Here is a 19,744-nt window from a genome sequence, read left to right on the forward strand (position 1 = left end):
CGGTTTGGCAAATAATCTTAAAAGCTGATTATTTATGTTGAAATATTCAATATATTATATACAATACTTCAGCTTTATTTTCGGTATACCATTATGCTTAAAATTTTAAACCAAATTTAAACTTTACACTATATTTTTAACGTTGCAAACTTAATTTTAATAAATCATCATACTAAGGAAACAATACTTTTCTCTCAATCTAATTTATTATTTTACACTATTTGTTATACTTAGTAACACTCGATACACCGTCCCGTCAGTTATTAAAAAAAGAATCATCAATTGTAAAAACTAAAGAAAACATACTATTGATGTAACAAATTTGAGAATAAATTAATAATTATATGTTAAAATGTCCAATTAATAATCAATTGGGGCTTAAATTAGTGACTGCTAATTTGTTTCGTAAATTTTCTTTTAAGAAAGATATATTATATTTATATCATTTCAATAACATTGCCCGATTCAAACTGAAGTATGAGACGATTGATTGAAATCCAAAAAATTATATTAACCCTTATGAGACCTCTAATTATCCAATCACCCTCAATCAAATAAGTAATTAATCAATCAAAACTGTCGAATTGGGTAGATTAATTAGTGTAAAAATGTTTGATTTTAAACGTGGTAACTAAGAAGAAACAAAAACTCCCGATGATGGGGAGAGGTTGGATAGCCAAGCAATGTTTAGATACACCAAACTTATGCGTCACCTGCCACCTAGCCACTTAAAAAGTTGTTGGGCTTTCGTCACATTTTTATTATCAGCTTTGCCAGTCTAAATATCACGTGTTTCAGCTACCAAGTCTTCTTCTCCTCTTATAAATACTCACTAAAACTAACTGCATTCAACACACTTCACTCATTTCACTTGATATTAGCAAATACATACTCAATAAGGGAAAAATGGTGAGCGTTCACGAAATTTGCAAGGCTCAACGTGCCGAGGGTCCAGCCACTGTCATGGCCATTGGAACAGCAAATCCTCCAAATTGTTTTGATCAAAGCACCTATCCTGACTATTACTTCCGTGTTACCAACAGTGAGCACAAGACCGAGCTTAAAAAGAAATTCAAACGCATGTGTAAGTAATCAGACTTCTAAATTTATCCATTATCTTGCTCTTAATTTGTTTTAAATATGCAGCTACATAATGAGACTACAATAATTTCCTTAAAATTATTTTATCCTCACCAACCTAGTAAAATTAATAATTAAGATAACTCATTGAACTTTATAACTCTTAATAGATATGTTTCCATACTCGCTTTGCAGCAATATAATTCAATTGAACTTTTTTTGTTTTAAAATATATTTCAGGTGACAATTCCATGATCAAGAAGCGCTATCTGTACTTGACTGAAGAGATTTTGAAAGAAAACCCTACAATGTGCGAATACATGGCACCTTCATTGGATGCTAGGCAAGACATTGTGGTGGTTGAAGTTCCAAAGCTAGGCAAAGAAGCAGCCACCAAGGCCATTAAAGAATGGGGTCAGCCCAAATCCAAAATTACCCACTTGGTGTTTTGCACCACGAGTGGTGTTGACATGCCCGGTGCTGACTACCAACTCACTAAGCTCTTGGGTCTTCGTCCATCTGTTAAACGTTTCATGATATACCAACAAGGTTGCTTTGCTGGTGGTACGGTTCTTCGCCTTGCCAAAGACTTGGCTGAGAACAACAAAGGTGCTCGTGTCCTTGTTGTGTGTTCAGAAATTACCGCGGTTACATTTCGTGGTCCTAGCGACATTCACCTTGACAGTCTTGTAGGTCAAGCCTTGTTCGGCGATGGTGCAGCTGCTGTCATTGTTGGTTCTGATCCAATACCTGAAGTTGAGAAGCCTATTTTTGAATTAGTCTCTACAGGTCAAACAATTTTGCCTGATAGTGATGGGGCTATTGATGGACATCTTCGTGAATTTGGGCTTATGTTGCACCTATTGAAAGATATCCCTGGGCTTGTTTCAAAGAATATCGAGAATAGCTTGGTTGAGGCATTTCAACCTTTTGGTATTTCGGATTGGAACTCACTCTTTTGGATTCTACACCCTGGTGGCCCAGCAATTTTGGACCAAGTTGAACTTAAATTGGGTCTCAACAAAGAGAAGTTACGTGCCACAAGACAGGTGCTTTCTGAATATGGTAATATGTCAACTGTATGTGTCTTGTTTATTTTGGATGAAATGAGAAAAAAATCAGTTGAAAATGGATTAAAGACCACAGGAGAAGGTCTTGAGTGGGGAGTACTCTTTGGACTTGGACCTGGACTTACTGTTGAGACAGTTGTCCTCCATAGTGTTACTGTGGCTTGAAGATTGTCATTGTTCTGTTTTAATTTTTATTGTCCTTACTTTTCTATTTTCTCATGTTATTTGGCTTGTGTTATCAAGAAGTAATAATGTTGCAAAAGTAATAATGAAATCTCAATCTTTGCAAATGAATTACTTTTAATTATAGTTAATCGATCAACATCCTATGTGTGTTTTTTTTTTTTGGGGGTTAAATTTTAAAATTTGTTTTAAATCGTATTTTTTTTAAGCTTAAGTGACTAAAAAGTTATGGGGATTATAACTAACAATCAGCATACTGTCCTTGCTACCAATGGCAAAACATGTAGCGTGTAAAATGACATGGCCATTCTCCACCACACTCAAGCATCTCCCTTCAATACATGGTTGACACACTTCACTTTCTCTACATCAGACATAAAAAACAAGGATATGACACTCTTTACAACCTTTAAACACTCTTCAGCTATAAAGGGATCACTAGTGCCTGATAATCTTAGGGGCTGAATGTATACTAAACAGTCCATATATAAGATGCAACTGAGCCTGACCTACAACCAGTGTCATATCTCTTCCCTTTGATGCCCCTCCACATTTACTGACGATGCCAAAATTGACTCATGTATTGCCAAGAGTTCCACCTTGTGTCTCTCTTGGCACCTACTCCAATATGTTTTTGATGTGGGTGGCATTAAGGCCCTGTAAGGCTTAGGTAAAACTTCCTACATTCTTTTCCTTTGGTGGGTTAACCTCTATGAAATTTCTATTAAGTCTTCTTGAATGTTTTATACTGAACCTGCGAAACCCATATTCATTAACTCAAGAATGGTTCACTTACAGATAATAAATTATTTTTCAAATTGGTTGCCTGCAAGAGCGGTCAACGTAACATGTGAGATTTACTTAACTTACTACGCATAACACGTTTACTTAGACATCTTTTAGGTTCTAAAATTATGTTTTGTAATAATCATCTCTAAATACATACCCCCACTTGAAGTATGACCCAAAGTGGCATATACGACTGGACTACTTAATTTAAAATATTGTCATTCAATGCATGATTATGCAAACTCAAACATACAAAAAGGTGCAATGAGAATAAATATTGAAATATATCATTTAGTAAACTTCATAAATGAAAGGAATATCTGAAAGCTAAATCGTCTTAGTAAATGGGTCTAACAACTCATGATCTGTAATAGAATGAACAACAAAACAAACTACATAATGGAAAGAAAATCTCAAAATGCACTACAACAAATATTTAATTTAGGAACAATTTTAATTTCGTCTCAAAATGCTATTTTTAGAGACAAAATTAAAATGTCGTCCCAAACTATTACTTTTAGGGATGAAAATGACTATTTTAGTATATGAAATTTTAATTTTGTGCTCTAAAATTAATGACTTATTTTTAGAGACAATTTTATATTCATCCCAAAAAATTACTTTTAGAAACGAAATTTTAATTTCGTTTCAAAAAATGACTTTTAGAGATAAAATTTTAATTTCATCTTAGAGTAATTATTTTAAGGAACAAAATTAAATTTTATATCCTAAAGAAATTTGACTTTCGTTTTATAATGTTATTTGTAAGAACACAATTTTTAATTTTATCTCTTAAAACTTAAGATTCGTTTTAAAAATAATTTTAATTTTTTTTTTCAAAATAATAATTTAAATTTCGTTTTCTAAAGCTTAGAATTTATTTTTAGAAATAATTTTAGTTTTGTCGTCAAATAATAATTTTAGACATAAAAATTTAATTTCACCTACCAAAAACTTAATATTTAATTTTAAAAATTTTTTTAGTATTATTCAGAATAATGAGTTTGAAGACCAAACATTCAGAGACGATTTCACTTTCATGCCCAAACAAATTCCATTACAAGTAGATTTTGTACCTGTAGCTTCGTGTTGTCTACCCGCCACCCGGCTGGCTCTTTCATAACCCCTTTTTTAAAACAAATTAAATGAAACTCTCGCAGATATAAAAAAATTCAAATCATTAACAGTAACAAAATCTCTATCAAATTCCGCTAATCAAGTTCAAGCAGCCACCGAACTCGGCTCCGGGGGCATCCGCGGCATAGGGCGTGCGCCTTCTCGTGCGTGAGACGATGCGTATCATTGCGAATCTAGTGACGTTGAGTGCGTCGATCGGCGAGGCGGCTGTGGTTGTGGATAATGTGAGGTCGTCATCGTTTGGATTGGCGGAACGACCACAGTTTGTTGAGTTGAGCTTGAGGTTGATCTGTGCAGAGGAAATCGGCGGTCGGAGATGGAACTACTTGTTGGAGAAAGACGGTGCTAGAAAGTTTAAGAGGAATTCTTTCGTGTTGTTTCTTTGCAGAGTCCTCAAGCTCCTGCTGAGTTCAGCTTCGTCTCTTTCTCTTGTTTTTACAATTCTGTTCCTATTTGTCAACTTTTTAGTGAAGATATCTGAATGCTTGAATAGATCTTTTCAAAGTCATTTCTATGTGTATTTTCATCCGAAAATGGTTGTAGGGTGTATCTGATAAAATCATGGATAGATAAAATTTTCTGTTTTTTGCTATTGTGGTTTGTGGATAGCTGTTTTAAGTGGTTGTGAATTTTCTATCACAAAAAATTCCGGAAAATGCTATCAATCTGGGAGGATATAATTTTCCACCCAGTTTTAGGCTTAATATCTAGCTTATTCTTCAGTGAAGAAATGTGTTTGCTCTTTGAATGGTTTTTTTGAGTATTTCCTTTTGAACATGGATGTACGCATTAGCTTATTAAATTTTTGAAGAGTTAAAACTTTCTGCCTTCTGCTTAGTAAATTTGTTATTGGTCTGTGGATTGCTGCTTAAAGTGATTGTATATTTTCTTTTACAAATGTTCTAGAAAATTTTGTCAATTTGTGGATGGAGACACATTATTTGAATGACTAGTAATGTGTGACATGTTTTGGAGAGTGAGAAATTTCTTGCAAAAAGGATTGTTCTAGGTTGGTTAGAATGTGCCTTATTTAAAAAATTAATTGTATGATCCATAAATCTTTAAGGGAGTCCCTCTTTGGAAATTATAACATTTTAGTGTTGCTAACTCAATGGGGAGTTGAATTTACTTTCATTTTCTTGTGTATAGTGTGGTCCATGGTATGTTTGCATTATATTCATCTAGCCTTTTGGACTCGTCAAGCTACTCTTATCTTATGTTAACTGATAGATGTTTAAACAGTTATCAGAAGGCTCTCCGCATGATTTATTATGCAGATCACCATGGCTTCCCAATTGTCACATTCATTGATACACCTGGTGCATATGCAGACCTAAAATCTGAGGAATTGGGTCAAATATGTGAAATATTTTAGTTAAAAACTTCAGATGACTCTCTTCTACTAATGGCTCAATTTATTGGGTCTGTTAGATGAATGCAGGGTGAAGCAATTGCTCACAATTTGAGGACCATGTTTGGTCTTAAGGTACCGATTATTTCCATTGTTATTGGGGAGGGCGGCTTTGGTGGTGCACTTGCCATGGGCGTTGCTAATAAATTGTTGATGTTTGAAAATACAATTTTCTATGTTGCCGGGTGATTAGGGAATTTTGACAATTTTTTTAACACATAAATTAGTTGAGGAAGCAAATCTTATGCCTAATTTGTTGTAATTATCCTCATAATTGGGACAGAGGGAGAAGATTTTGGCCATCCATTTGCATACTACTGTCTCTGTTCTCAGTATGGCAATATAGTAGATGTATAGGCAGATCTATTATGTACGTTTCCTATTTGATGTAGTCACATTTTGGAATAGATAAGAAGGTGTCAGGTTATTCTAAATGAGGGCCTAAAATCTAAATTCCTTCCTGTATACATATTGTTAGTGACATATTCAAATATATTAGCTATCCAAAGCCTGGCTAATATTTGTTTGTGATGTGTCCTCAATTATGCATACAACAGCACCGTTCTCTGTCTTGATTCACATTTTGGAATAGATAGGAAGGTGTCGGGTTATTCTAAATGGGGGTCTAAAATCTTAATTCCTTCCTGTATACATATTGGTAATGCATAAGCTATATTTATTTGCTGTTTTAAAATTTCGAGTCTTCAAATTGTGAAATTGTTTCTTAAAAATTGGTTTGATTTGCTTTAATAAAAATTTCATCTTGAATGTTCCTGTCGAGCTAGAATCAGCCTTACAGTTGAAGAGTGTATAGAGCTTCATCATTCAAAGGCCAAGGCTCGGTACAATTTTAGCTATTGTATTCCATTATCTTTTATTCTCTGTCTTGTTTTAATTTTTTAATTTATTTGCTTTATGAATCTTGTTATGCTCCTAATTCTATTGCTTTGGATCTCCATCATATAAATGTTAGACCGGTTGCGCCTTTTGAAGCATAAGTAGAAAACCCTATGTTGATTTTGCATTTATACACTGTTGTTTGCCTGATGAGCTCCTTTTCAAGGTATTGCATTGCAAGAATTCATTTATTCAGTTTCAATTATACAGATAGATTAGTGATACTTCATAGTCTTTATTACTTAATATTCATGTATGTGTTTAAGTACTATAGTTGTCTTACTAATTTCCATATGTGAAGTGTTACAGTTATTTTAAAACGATAAATAGGAATGATAAATATTCATTTGCAGGTCTTTGCATGGATGAGTCCATATAACATGGCAAGGGCATCTTGTGTCTATCGAAAATGGAGATAAACGATTTGTAACCCTGTGTTTCGGCCTAATGCGTGCTTAAAGGCCTGGTAGGTAACTTGTTAGTGTTTGTGAATATTCTCTTAATTTATGATACGTAAATTATTCAAAGCTTTAACTAGACCTCTTCTATGAAGCCTACTGGAGTGGTAGAAAACTGTAAGTTATTATGATCAAAATATGATGGTTCATGGAGGAAAACGTGGCTTTTAGGACCGAGCTTCCGTACTGATGGTAAAATCTTCTTAGTTTATTTGTTATTAAACTATAAGTCGTGCCCTCCAATTAACCTTTATTAAGTTAAATATGAAAGGTTTCATGTGTTCAGTATCTTCTAGAAACTAATTTGCTTTCTTATTGCAGGTCTCTATGTGAGTGGGAACACATATATTTGTGCAGGATTTGCTGAGTGGAAGATTACCAATCCGGTTCACATGGTATGACCATCAATTCTATATTAATGGCCTCATACTGTTCTTTTTTTTTTTAAATTTTAGCTGTAATTTTTTTCATTAGTAAGTGTTGCCAGCGTTAAAACCAAAAATTGTCTTATTTAATGAAAGCTTAAAGCATTAAGAGAAAAGTAAGATATATCAAATTGTTATGAACCATTTTGTTCTACGTTGAGCCTACTTTCTACTCTCATTTGTTTGATTGATGTGCTCTCGGGTAATAGCTTTAAGCTTTAAACTATATAATATTATTTTTTGTCTATATCTTGGACTAGATTCATTTTACCTTTCATGAATTGTTGGAATTTGATAATTAATATAACTATTAATTTTTATAAAATATGGAAATTCTCGTCGCAAATTTACCAAATAAACAAAAATAAAAATTTTTATTTCTAATTTACTATTTAATCAAGGATAAAAAATTGTTCTAAATTCATTAAATGATTAAAAATGAAAAAATGTCTTTAATTCAATATAAAATTAAAGACAAAAAAATTTGTCTCTTATTCATCTCATAATTAAAGATGAAAAATTGTGTCTTTTATTCACTACAAAGTTATAAACGAAAAAATTATCTTCAATTTATTAAATGATCATAGATAAAAAAAATTATATTTAATTCATTATCAATTCAGAAAAAAAAAATTTGTTCCTTAAGGACCAAAAATTTTGTCCCTAAATGTGAATTTTTTGGGATGAAATAGAGTTATTTGAGACAAAATCTATTTTATTTTTGAACAAAATATTTTATCCCAAAATATGTATCCTTGTATGATAAAACACTATTTTATCTATAATGACTAGTTATTCAGGATGAATTCTTTTCTCGTGGACATTACCAAATGCTAATGCGTATTTTTTGACGATTTGATCTTTCGTCTCAAATGGCTTTATAGAACAAAATTTTGACTTTTTGGGACGAAATTTTTTGTCCTTAAATTGAATATTTGTTGGAGTAATGACAATTATGCTCTTCATCCTTGTGCACCTGCTCGTTAGATTACTAACTCCCCTGTACTCTCTACTACTCATCTCTATTTGTAAGACAACAAAAAGGAACCTATGAGTGAAAACACTTAGTTAGTTAGTGATCTCTTGATACTTTGAATACTCACAAAACTAATAAACCTAACGTTCCATTTATGGATTTGGATGTGCCCACAATTTGGCACCCTCATGCCCTAAATAGGTTATCTACCAAGATTATTAAGGCCTAAGCTAGAATCGACATATCTGATACCTTAGTGAAAGCGTAAAACACCTTGCGTGTCACTGTCTGTCATGCTTTATGCATATGCCATGAGATCTATTAGGTTAGCTATCTTGGACACCATGGTTACACAGGGAATAATCTAGTAATAGTCCTTTCTTTTATTATATAAGCTAATAAAAATTGTTGTCTAAACCATAATGGGATGACCTTTATCGTGGGTACATATGTGATGTATCTTGCTAACTTGTGAGAAAATATTTAAAGAGCCATTATCCTTACCATGCACACCTAATATGAACTGAGTGGTTATGTACCTTGGCATCAAATGCATGATGCATCTTATGGGTAGCTAACCCTATTGCTTTTATGTGTTTTGCCACTTATGCGCACTGTTGAAGGCTATCTAGATGTTAACTGCTTTCTTTAACTTTTCTAATTTTCGATTTGAATCTAACTTGATTGGGATCTTGTGTCATATTCCATATAGTTGAATACTCTTTCTAATTCTAAATTGTTTGTTTTTCTTTAATAAAGTCTCTTGTTCTTACTCTTTTTTCTTCCTTTTCACTATGCTTGAACTAGGGGTAAAATGGTCTTTTCATTGGCTATATGGGTGTGTGCCTAGGGTGCACTCTTGTGTGCCTCCTTTTACATGCGATGTCCACCTTCGAAAAGTCACACATGGGCATATGTCGCATGCCACATGGTCGTGTATGACTTTCCTTAGAAGGAGCGTACAAAGAATGTGGAATTTCCTATTTTAAATTAAGGACACATGGGCATGTATGAGGCTATATAAGGTCGTGTGTTGTGATCTAGAGATCATGAAAAGCCATTAGTTCTACACTTTTCGGCTACCTCCAGCCATTCATTCATATATAAAGGGTTCTAGCATATCTCTTAAATAATTATACATGTTTATCTCTAACCACAAACTCTATACAACCATTACAACTCAAATCATATCATCAAACATGAACTAATCACAATCAATGCATCCACAAAATTTATGCAACGAATATAGTTTAATTAATGCACTAATTCACACACATATAACTTTATAGCCACAATACAATGTTAAGAAGATTAGGATTTGATCATTATGGTGTCAACTTACCTGTCCTCCAACGAATGCTTTAGTCTTTGTGTGGCTGTGGTGTTTCCAGTAATCGACTGCTTCCTCTGACGACCAAAACACTTCTCTCTACTCCCTTTTTTTAAGGTGCTGTTGGGTGAGAATTATATGAGAGAAATTAGGTTAAACACGTTTTTATTTTTGCCTGCTAGACATGATACATGGATGTGTATAGACTATACACGAGCATGTGTCGTGTCACACAACTAAGGTAACATCTCATTTTATTGCGATCATGATCTTATCTACTAAATTCAAATTTGCTAACGATATATAGTTGTATATACCCTATAGAAAACATAAATTAGTTCATTTTAAAATAATTAAAAAGACTAAAATACCCTTGAGCTTACCTATGCTTGTTACATGCTCTGATGCCAATAAATGTAATACTCCAAAAATGCTGCCTCTCAAAGAGAAATATTATTAACTTAACTATTAATGCATGATGATAATTTTAAGCTTTGAACTTACAAAAGCACACAACTTATTTACTAAAATAACCTCAATGTATAAAACTTCATAACATCAGAAGCATACAAAAGATGTCAGAACAATAACTAAAAATGATGTGTAACATAAAACCTCAAAGGCATAAAATGTATCATAATTAAACTCATAATTCGACATATCCTCTCAGTAAGTAAGAGACACATGGTCCTACATTTTATTTCTCTTAATTCCTTTCCATATTCAATAACTTACATTCCTTAACTTATGAACTTCTTCATCTAGGATACATCTACAAACTCGAACTCGGATGATATGATATTCAATGCATGATAAAAACTTATTGGAAAATTTTTTGGTGAAAGCATTTTCATAAAAAAGCCTGTCTTCTAAATAACTAAAACATATGTGTTAACTAGACTAGGTTTAGGCAAGGATTTGACATCCTAGCCACGTGAGTCCCATAAGTTATCATAATCACATAATATAACAAAACTTGTCCTAACATCTAAATTGTGGGTGCACATATAGAACTCTTATAAAACTTTACTGTGGGTGCATAAGGTGGAGTACATAACACCTCTATGTGGGTGCACCCTACTATGGCCATATAAAATCTCGTGGATGCTAGTGTCATACGACTTATAAAAAGTTATAAGATCTAGTCCCACACATAAACTATAAGACACTAGGTCAATTTGTATTACTGGAAAACTTGGTCCCACATGACTTTATACCCTAAGGAACTTAGAGTACATGTAAAAACTTATATTTGGTTTGATGAATTAATGCTCAAGCCCCTTACTGTAAAACTTATCTTAGGCTTGTTCATCTCATTCACTATTCATACATACATGTTTATGACTCACATCTTACTTCATATACTATTTTAGGATTGCCTCGGTAATACTACATACCCATAACATCCCTTAAACTTGTGGGGAAGTTACTAAAATAGGTGTTCTCTACTTTGGAACAACTATTTATATTAATGGCTAAAGAATGGCCATTCAGAACTTGGAAAAAGGCGTTCACTCTCTTTCACTTTGAATTTTCACTGTTGTCTTTACTCTTGATCATTTGTCCACTTAAGGGTATTCACATCATTTCCCTATATGAATGATTGCATTATACTTTAGCATAAGTGTTCATCAGGACGTAGTCTACATATCAAGAATGGTCATACATGTCCTAGAGATGAATATTCATTGTAATATCTAAAACCTTAATTTCTGCTAAGGAAAAAATTTTCATTTCCTTGGAATGACCATTCCATCGTATTGTAACGTGGAAGTTGATTATTTTGTTAAAATTCTCTTAATCTAATTAAACAACACCTCAATTTCTAATGTACTTTTACTTGAAAAATATGCCTTTAACTCTCATTACCAAGCAAATCAGGGTCTTAGATTATGAATTTCATTCATCATGCCAATTTTATGCATAAACAAACATAAATTCCAACATATGTATCATATCCTTGATGAATTTGACATATAATCATAAATATTCAGACAAATAGGTTATCAACATGTTTCAATATCAAATTTTCACAACCACAAACCTATTCTCATCTTATCAATTTAAACACACCAATTAAAACAGTTTGTCCTATATGACTAGGAAATTAGTAAAAAAATAGTTTAAGGTTTTCTATGTATTGGATAACGGCATGAGTCACGTGATATATGGTTTCTTACATAAAGTTTTGATTAGACAATCATCAGAACAAGTGTTCGCTTTAATGGAATGGTCATACAACTTTTAATCTACTTATGATGTGACATTATCTAATTCTTCCACCTAGAACAAACTAAATCATTGTTCAACATCTTATTTCTTATATTCTTTTAACTTATATAAGCTCAAATTTTCTTAACCTATATTAAATTCAAGTCATGTATAATAAGAATGACTTAAATAACCTTGTTATGCACCGATGGCCCTCATATTGCTAAGATAATTAAGTATATTAAAAGGCTTGCTACTTTGGGTTTCTTCATAGATGATGAACTTGGTCTTGTAGCATTTTCTCAAGTCTCTCCAAATTCATTATGAGTGGGATGGAGAAGTTTTTAGCTAAGGTTTTAAACTTGTTATACATTGTAAAGCTAAACATTAAGAATCCTTGCTCTTAGTTAATGCTATAGTTAGCGAAGGTAAAGGTAAAGGCAAGGCCAAGGCCAAGTCTAAATCCAAGTCTAATCCTTAGGCAAAAGCTTAGTTTGCCTTATAGCTCATTGGTGGCATTGGGAAGAAGGATAGGAAGCTTTAATACATTTCAAAAATGGAAAATTAGGTTGGTTTAATAAATTAATCACTTTTGTGTCTTCTAGGGTAGAACATCACAATATGACTTATATTGCCCATAGTTCAGTCTTTTATAAATCATGTTTTTTAGATCACTTTCCTTATCTAAGTTTTAGGATTTGGTTAGCATCTCGTGGGTGGGCTAAGATTATTGAACACTTAATGATCCTATCACAAACCCTTACCTAAAAGCATTATGCCAATTTTAGCAAGAATGTTGAGGAACCTAGCCTGAATTGTGATTTTAGTTGATGCTAGAGTTGGTTAGGTTTATTATATGGTTGATTTGTCCTTAATAGCTAGTACCATATTTAGTGGCACCATATCTGAGTGGCTTACGTCTAGTACCTTGCCACACTCATGTTTGAAACCTTTCTATCTCATGTTATTCATAATGTCCCTCAACAAATAGATACCATCATTACACAATTCCTTTGTCTATCTAGAAAGGAACCAAATGCTTTTTGTCATGGGCAGAGGTATGACTATTAACCTTGGCTTTCTCATCTGCAACAAAACTTTTTAGAAGCCACTATCGACAATTTGTCTCATACTTTATCATTCATATGTTTAATATATAGTTTAGATGCTCCTTCTAAGACTCAAGCCTTCCCTACTAAAGTGTCCCTAAAGATTAGTAATCAAAACCAACTTTCATGTTCCTTTTACCATTGTGTTAGAGCCTGAGTGTATGTGAGGAAAGGCATGAAGAGAATGGAAGCTATCACAAGTGGCATAAAAGTAAAGGATACACGTGGTAGAAGAGTTATAACAGAGAGAGATAATAGAGGAAGTTTACATCAGCTTATGAAATATTATGAGGAGGACCAAAAGGCTAATAAAGGTGACGTGGTAATGGAAGGGGAGATAGTTAAAGTGGCGAGAAAAACAGTTGGAGTGGCGGGAGAAAAAGGCAACATAAAAGTTATGAAATAGAACAATGATAGGGAGAGAACTAAGAATTAGTATAGTAACCTTAGGAGAGCCTAACCTCTCAAATACTGAAATTAGAGAATGAATGTGAGAAAATTGCTCTTAATTGTGAGTTTCAGTGTAAGCACTGGTGTAATACAACTTTGTAATAAACATTGTCATTTAATACAAAATTCATTTCATACGTAAACTGAGTGAAAGTTACAATTTGATTACGATTTACAATCTATTATATTTTGTACAATAGTTTTCATTCTCATAGTAGGATTGATGGTTGTCAGAAGGAACCGTAAGATAGAGATTCAACCAGGTTTTTACCAATTGGTATTAGAGCATGACAAAGATGGAAACAAATGAATGGAAAAGATGAAGACTAACGTGGAAACAATTAAAGATTTCCTTTTGGAGTTGAAAGAGCTAACTGTAGCCCAAGAAGGATACGATAAGGGAATCGAAAGAGTTGCTTGCACCTCGTTCTGGTCCAACGGAAGAGGTAGTTGAGAGAGAAGGAGTTCACTATGATTAGGCTAAAAGAAGGGAAAATGGTAATGGTTTTCATAGAGATTTACAGTTTAGGCATTTGGAGTTTCCTCTATTTGGTAAAAAATGAACCCTTGATTGGGTGTCTAAGTTGGAGTAGTATTTTTGGTCAATAGGTTATCAAAAGCTAAAAAGCTCATGGCTGCAGGAGTGTTCTTAGAAGAAGACGCCTTGCATTGGTCGCAATTGAGGGAGAAACATCAGTCGTTTTCAAGATGTTTAAAGTAGGGGTGTTAGAAAGATTTCCACCACCAAATGAAAGGACAATTGATGAAGAGTTGTTTGGCCTCTGTTTGATAAAGACAGTGCAAGAGTTTAAAAGTAGATTTGAGTTACTTTCAATAGTAGTTGATGGTTTGACAGAAGACACGATGAAAACAATTTTTATAAATGGGTTGTTATAAGAAATAAGGGTTGAAGTGAAAATGTTTCATCCAAAAACTGGTGGAAGTGATGAATAGAGTTAGGTAGATTGAGAAGAAGAATTTCATCGTTGATAAGAAGTATGTGACATAATCGGGGAGGATGTCATATCCAAATGTTTCAACTAACATGGGCCATTGGATTCACTCATCCAGTAGTAACCCAATCTTCATAACTACCAATCCAATTTCTACTAATAGTAAATATACTAGCCTAAATCATAACAACCAACCCACTGCACCTACCTAACCAAGCTTTAAAATAGGGTTGAATTTGAACTGAGCCAGCTTGAACTCGATTCAGTCTAGTCTGAAAAGAGCCAGCCTTAGCTAAGCTCGAGCTGTTCATCAAATTTTCTAATTAAAATTTTTCATATAAAACGACGTCATTTTGACCAATATATGTTAAAACGACGTCGTTTTGATAATAAAAAATGAGCTGAGCCTAATTCGAGCCGAATTCAAGCTTAGCTTTTATAAGCTTGAACTCGAGCCAAATATATGTGAACCGATCCAAGCTCGAGCTCGGCTTGACTCGAATCTAACCCTACTTTAAAATCCCACCTAGTAATATAGTTGGCCTAACAAGTAGCCTGACCCATAGTTTAAATGATGGACACCAAAATCCAAATGGTTGACTAAATACCAATCAGACTTTACAAGTGCCTAACTCCAACTTTAAGTCAACAACTATTCCAATAGGCATGATGATAGTTACTGCCAACTCTCTGATGAAGACTATCATTCAAAAGTGGAACAGAGTTTGTGATTTTGTTGTGATAAGGAATTGACATTGGGTCACAAGTGTAGGTTTCGTCAATTGTGAATAATGATCTCCAGTGTAGAAGATGTGGAAGAAGAAAGAGTAATGGAGCAGGATGAAGTCATCGAAGACTAGGAGATGGAGGCCACTCTCAAAACAAGTTCAGCTTTGGGGATAGATTCTCCACGGACAATGAAACTGATGGGCAAGTTATACAACAAAAGGGTATTGATTCTTATCAATAGTGGGGCAACCTACAATTTCCTTTCTGACAGATTGACGAGAGAATTGGACATTCCAACTAAGACTGTGAATTATTCTATGTTTCTGGGAGATGAAAGAAGAATTAAGTGAATTGGTCAATGTGAGGGAGTGGCATTGCAAATACAGGGCATCACCATATAGCAAAATTTCTTACCATTCAAATTGGGCAGTGTAAATGTGATATTAAGTGTAAACTGGTTAACTAGATTAGGGGAGGTCAAGATCAATTGGCTGACACAAACTATGAACTTTTGGTGGAACAACACACCAGTCTCCTTGGTGGGTAATTCGATGTTAACAAAGTTGGAAATCTCTTTGAAAACCTTGTTTAAGTTGGTATGTGAAAAAGTAGATGCATTTTAGGTAGAGTTAGGGTCTCGGGAGAAGTAGCAAGAAAATACTCATTTAGATGTGCATCCAAATATTATTGATATTTTACAGAAGTTTGATGGTTTATTTTGTGAACCTCATAATCCACCACTGAACCATAAGCATGATCATGTTATTAAGCTACTAGAAGGTGCTTAACCACCAAATTTAAGGCCATACAAATATCCCTATTATCAAAAGGGAGAAACTGAGAAGATTGTTCAAGAAATGGTTGTTGTTGACATGATTAGCCCAATCATTAGTCCATTTTCCAGCCTTGTGATTTTGGTGAAAAAGAAAAATGATGGTTGGTAGTTTTGTGTAGATTATCATGCATTGAATAAAGTAACTGTGCTGAATAAGTTTCCTATTCTGATAATTGATAAATTATTAGATCAGTTGTATGAAGCCTAAGTCTTCAATAAATTGGATCTTAAGTCTAGATACCATCAAATTCGAGTCAAAGAAGAAAGATGTTGAGAAAACGATGTTTCAAACACATGAGGGACACTATGAATTTTTAGTTATGTCATTCGGGTTTATCGAATGCTCCAGCCATATTCCAAAGTTTAATGAACAAAATCTTTTGTCCATATTTGCAGAGATTTGTTCTCATTTTTTTGACGACAGATTAATATATAGTGGTACTTTTGCACAACATCTGGAGCATTTATAGTTGGTTCTAAACATTTTGCAAGAGCAACAACTTGTAGTCAACAAAAAGAAGTGCTCATTTGGGAAGGACCGTATTGAGACTTAGGTCACATTGTGTCTAGTTAAAGAGTTAAGGAGTTAAGGCTGATCCTAAGAAGATTCAAGCTATGGCAACTTGGCCAGTACCTCGTGGTCTTAGTGACTTACGTGGGTTTTTAGGGTTAATGGGATATTATCATCATTTTGTTCATGGCTATGGGCGAATTGTTGAACCATTGACTGCTTTGTTGAAAATAAATGCCTTTTGGTGGTCTGAGGAGGCGTAACACACCTTTGAATAGTTAAAACAAGCAATGATCATAATTATGGTGTTGGCAGCTCCAGACTTTTCAAAAGAATTTATTGTTGAAACTAATGCTTCAAGAAAAGGGCTAAGGGTTGTATTGATGCAACTTGGACATCTTATCAATTTCTTAAGCAAGGTACTTTCTCTTCAAAATCAAGGTAAGTTTGTATATGAACAGGAGTTGATGGCCATAGTTCTTGCTCTTAAAAATGGAGACATTATTTACTTGGTCGCCATTTTAAAGTCCGCATAGATCAGCGGAGTCTCAAATTCCTTACAAAGCAAAAGATTGTGGGGCATGAATAACAACAGTGGCTTGTAAAGATGTTAGGCTTTGACTTTAAGATCAATTATCAACCCAAAAGTGAAAATAAATTTGTCAATGCTTTATCCATGAATCCTTCTTTTACTTTTTCTTTGTAGGCAATGTCTATTATTCATGCAGAAGGGATAACTTTCATTTTACAGGAAGTGAAACATGATGACAAATTAAAGAAAATTACTCAAGATCTTATTGTTATTCCTCAATCTTATGATGGCTGTTTTTTTATGGGGAGGGGTATTGCTATGCCATAATAGACTGGTTATTCCAAAATTCTCCAAGTTTATTCCACGTCTCCTTCTTGAATTTCATTCCACCTTTTACGGTGGCCATTCTGGTTATTTTAAGACTTGTAAAAGGCTGGCCTTTGTAGTGTATTAAGAGGGTAAGAAACGTGATGTCCATTGGTTTGTTTCTGAATGTGATGTTTGCTAATGGATGAAGTATCAAGCTTTGACACCTGCAGGTCTTCTTCAACCATTACTAGTGCCTTAGAAGGTGTGAGAGGATTTGTTGATGGACTTTATTCTTAGGTTGCCTAAGGTAAAATGGTGAATGTCATTTTGGTTGTGGTTGATCTTTTTATGAAGTACATCTATTTTATTGCCATTCGATAGTCGTCTATAATTAAAAAGTGGTGGATATCTTTATTAGGGAAATCATACGACTTCATGACTTTCCTTTTTCTATAGTTTCAAATTGTGCTACCTTTTTATGAGTCACTTTTGGCAGGTGTTGTTTTGTTCAGCAAGGACTCAATTGAAATTCAGTTCATCTTATCACCCTCAAACGGATGGCTAGGTGGAGGTTGTTAATCGCACATGTAAGACTTATCTTCCTTGTTTCTACGCTCAACGTCCTCACATGTGACCCATATGGTTAGGTTGGGCTAAATTTTGGCATAATACCTCTTTCCATTCGTTGGCTAGAATGACACCATTCCATGCTATTTATGGTCGTGATCCACCCTTGCTAATTCATTGGGGTGGAAAAGCCTTCAAAGGTCCCTAAGCTAACAAACGTTGCTGAGATGTTTACTACCAAGTGGGGGATCAAGTTTATTTGAAATTACAACCATACAAATGGTGGTTTCTTGCACTAAAGCCAAATGAAAAGCTAAGACCTCGGTATTATGGTCCATATGTAGTTTTGGAGCACATTGGTCAAGTTGCTTATAAATTACAGTTGCCAGCTTCTGCCAAGATTCATGATGTGTTTCATGTTTCTCAATTAAAGAAGCATGTAGGACTTGAAGTCCAACCTCAGCAATTACCTGAAGGTTTTAGAATGATTTCAAATAGGTGGTGAACCCTGAAGAAGTGTTGGATTATAGATATTCAGTTATAGGTCATCTTGAGTTGTTGATCAAATGGCAGGGGTTGCGGCCTTGCGATAATACATGGGAATCCTATTCCAATCTCTTGCAATTTTTTTCCCCACCTACACCTTAAGGGCAAGGTGTCTCTCAATGGGCAGGATAATGTTAGAGCTTGGATGTACGTGGGGAAAGGGATGAAGAGAAGGGAAGATAGCACAAGTGGTAGAGAAACAGAGGATACATCTGGTAAGTTATAACAGAGGAAGTTTACTTCAGCTTACGAAATATTGTGAGGACCACAAGGCTAACAAAGGTGATGTGGCAGCGAAAGGGGTGGCAGTTAAAGTGGCAGGAAAAGAACGCAATATAAAAGTGGTGAAAAAGAGCGATTATGGGGAGAGAATTAAGAATTAGTAGAGTAACCTTGGGAGAGCCCAACTCTCAAATGCTGGAATTAGGCAGTGAATTTGAGAAAATTGCTCTTGATTGTGAGTTCCAGTGTGAGCACTAGTGTAACACAGCTTTGTAATAAACATTGCCATTCAATACAAATTTCATTTCATATTTAAAGTGAGTGAAAGTTACAATTTGATTACAATTTATAATCTGTTATATTTTGTACACTAGTTTAAATTCTTATAGTAGGACTGGTGGTTGCCGGAGTGAGCCGTGAGGTGGAGATTCAGCCAGGTCTTCACCATATTGCCCTTCCCATTGCCAAAAACACCACCTCAACAAGTACTAATTTTGATTTTAAACATAACTCTTAGCAATCAAAGTGGTTCCAACAGCTACAGGACTCAAGTACTTCAATTGGTAAGTTATACTCTTAGGTGAAACACAATAAACACTAGAAAGGAGAATATTGAATCGCTTCTATTGAAAATTATTGCACAAAATTCACACCCCACAGATTCATGACTCATGATTTAGTAGTTCTCCACATGGAGGAACCTGAGTTGGAACTTATTACTTATCCCTTGTATGCATCCTTAAAGTCTCCTTCTAACACCAACTCCTCGTCAATGGTACTTACAGTTTCCGAGTCTTGTGCGCGGGCTCTTATTTAATCTTTGATTCATATCATTATCCAGTTTCCATTTGCATTTGGAAAACGAGTCAAGATTATTGCCCAACGATAGTGGTATGTTACCATAGTTCCCTGTCGTTCCACCAGACTCAGATAGTGTTGGAAGAACTTTAGAATAAAGAGGGGAGTAGATTTTGCAATTTTGGACTTAGATTAATCCCTTTAGGCATGTTCGTT

The 19,744-nt window shown here is 34.3% G+C and overlaps 1 protein-coding gene and 1 long non-coding RNA gene across 3 annotated transcripts; both read left to right on the forward strand.

Annotated features, from left to right (window-relative positions):
• The first annotated feature begins 856 nt into the window (after nucleotides 1-856).
• LOC123210196 (chalcone synthase 1-like) lies at nucleotides 857-2,444 on the forward strand. The gene is made up of 2 exons (XM_044628425.1): nucleotides 857-1,084; nucleotides 1,321-2,444. The coding sequence occupies exons 1-2, from the start codon at nucleotides 907-909 to the stop codon at nucleotides 2,313-2,315; spliced, it is 1,173 nt and encodes a 390-aa protein (XP_044484360.1). The 5' UTR covers nucleotides 857-906; the 3' UTR covers nucleotides 2,316-2,444.
• A 1,708-nt stretch (nucleotides 2,445-4,152) lies between these two features.
• Nucleotides 4,153-19,041, forward strand: LOC123210203. 2 transcript variants are annotated; one of them, XR_006501240.1, is made up of 5 exons: nucleotides 4,153-4,667; nucleotides 6,921-7,033; nucleotides 7,121-7,217; nucleotides 7,347-7,420; nucleotides 17,892-19,041. It is a non-coding gene; the product is annotated as an uncharacterized LOC123210203 (long non-coding RNA). The 2 variants fall into 2 exon arrangements; XR_006501239.1 differs by lacking the exon at nucleotides 17,892-19,041 and having other exon boundaries at nucleotides 4,155-4,667; nucleotides 7,347-7,604.
• Nucleotides 19,042-19,744: the final 703 nt, after the last annotated feature.

Source organism: Mangifera indica, chromosome 3, assembly GCF_011075055.1.
Source record: "Mangifera indica cultivar Alphonso chromosome 3, CATAS_Mindica_2.1, whole genome shotgun sequence".
NCBI classification, from domain to species: domain Eukaryota; kingdom Viridiplantae; phylum Streptophyta; class Magnoliopsida; order Sapindales; family Anacardiaceae; genus Mangifera; species Mangifera indica.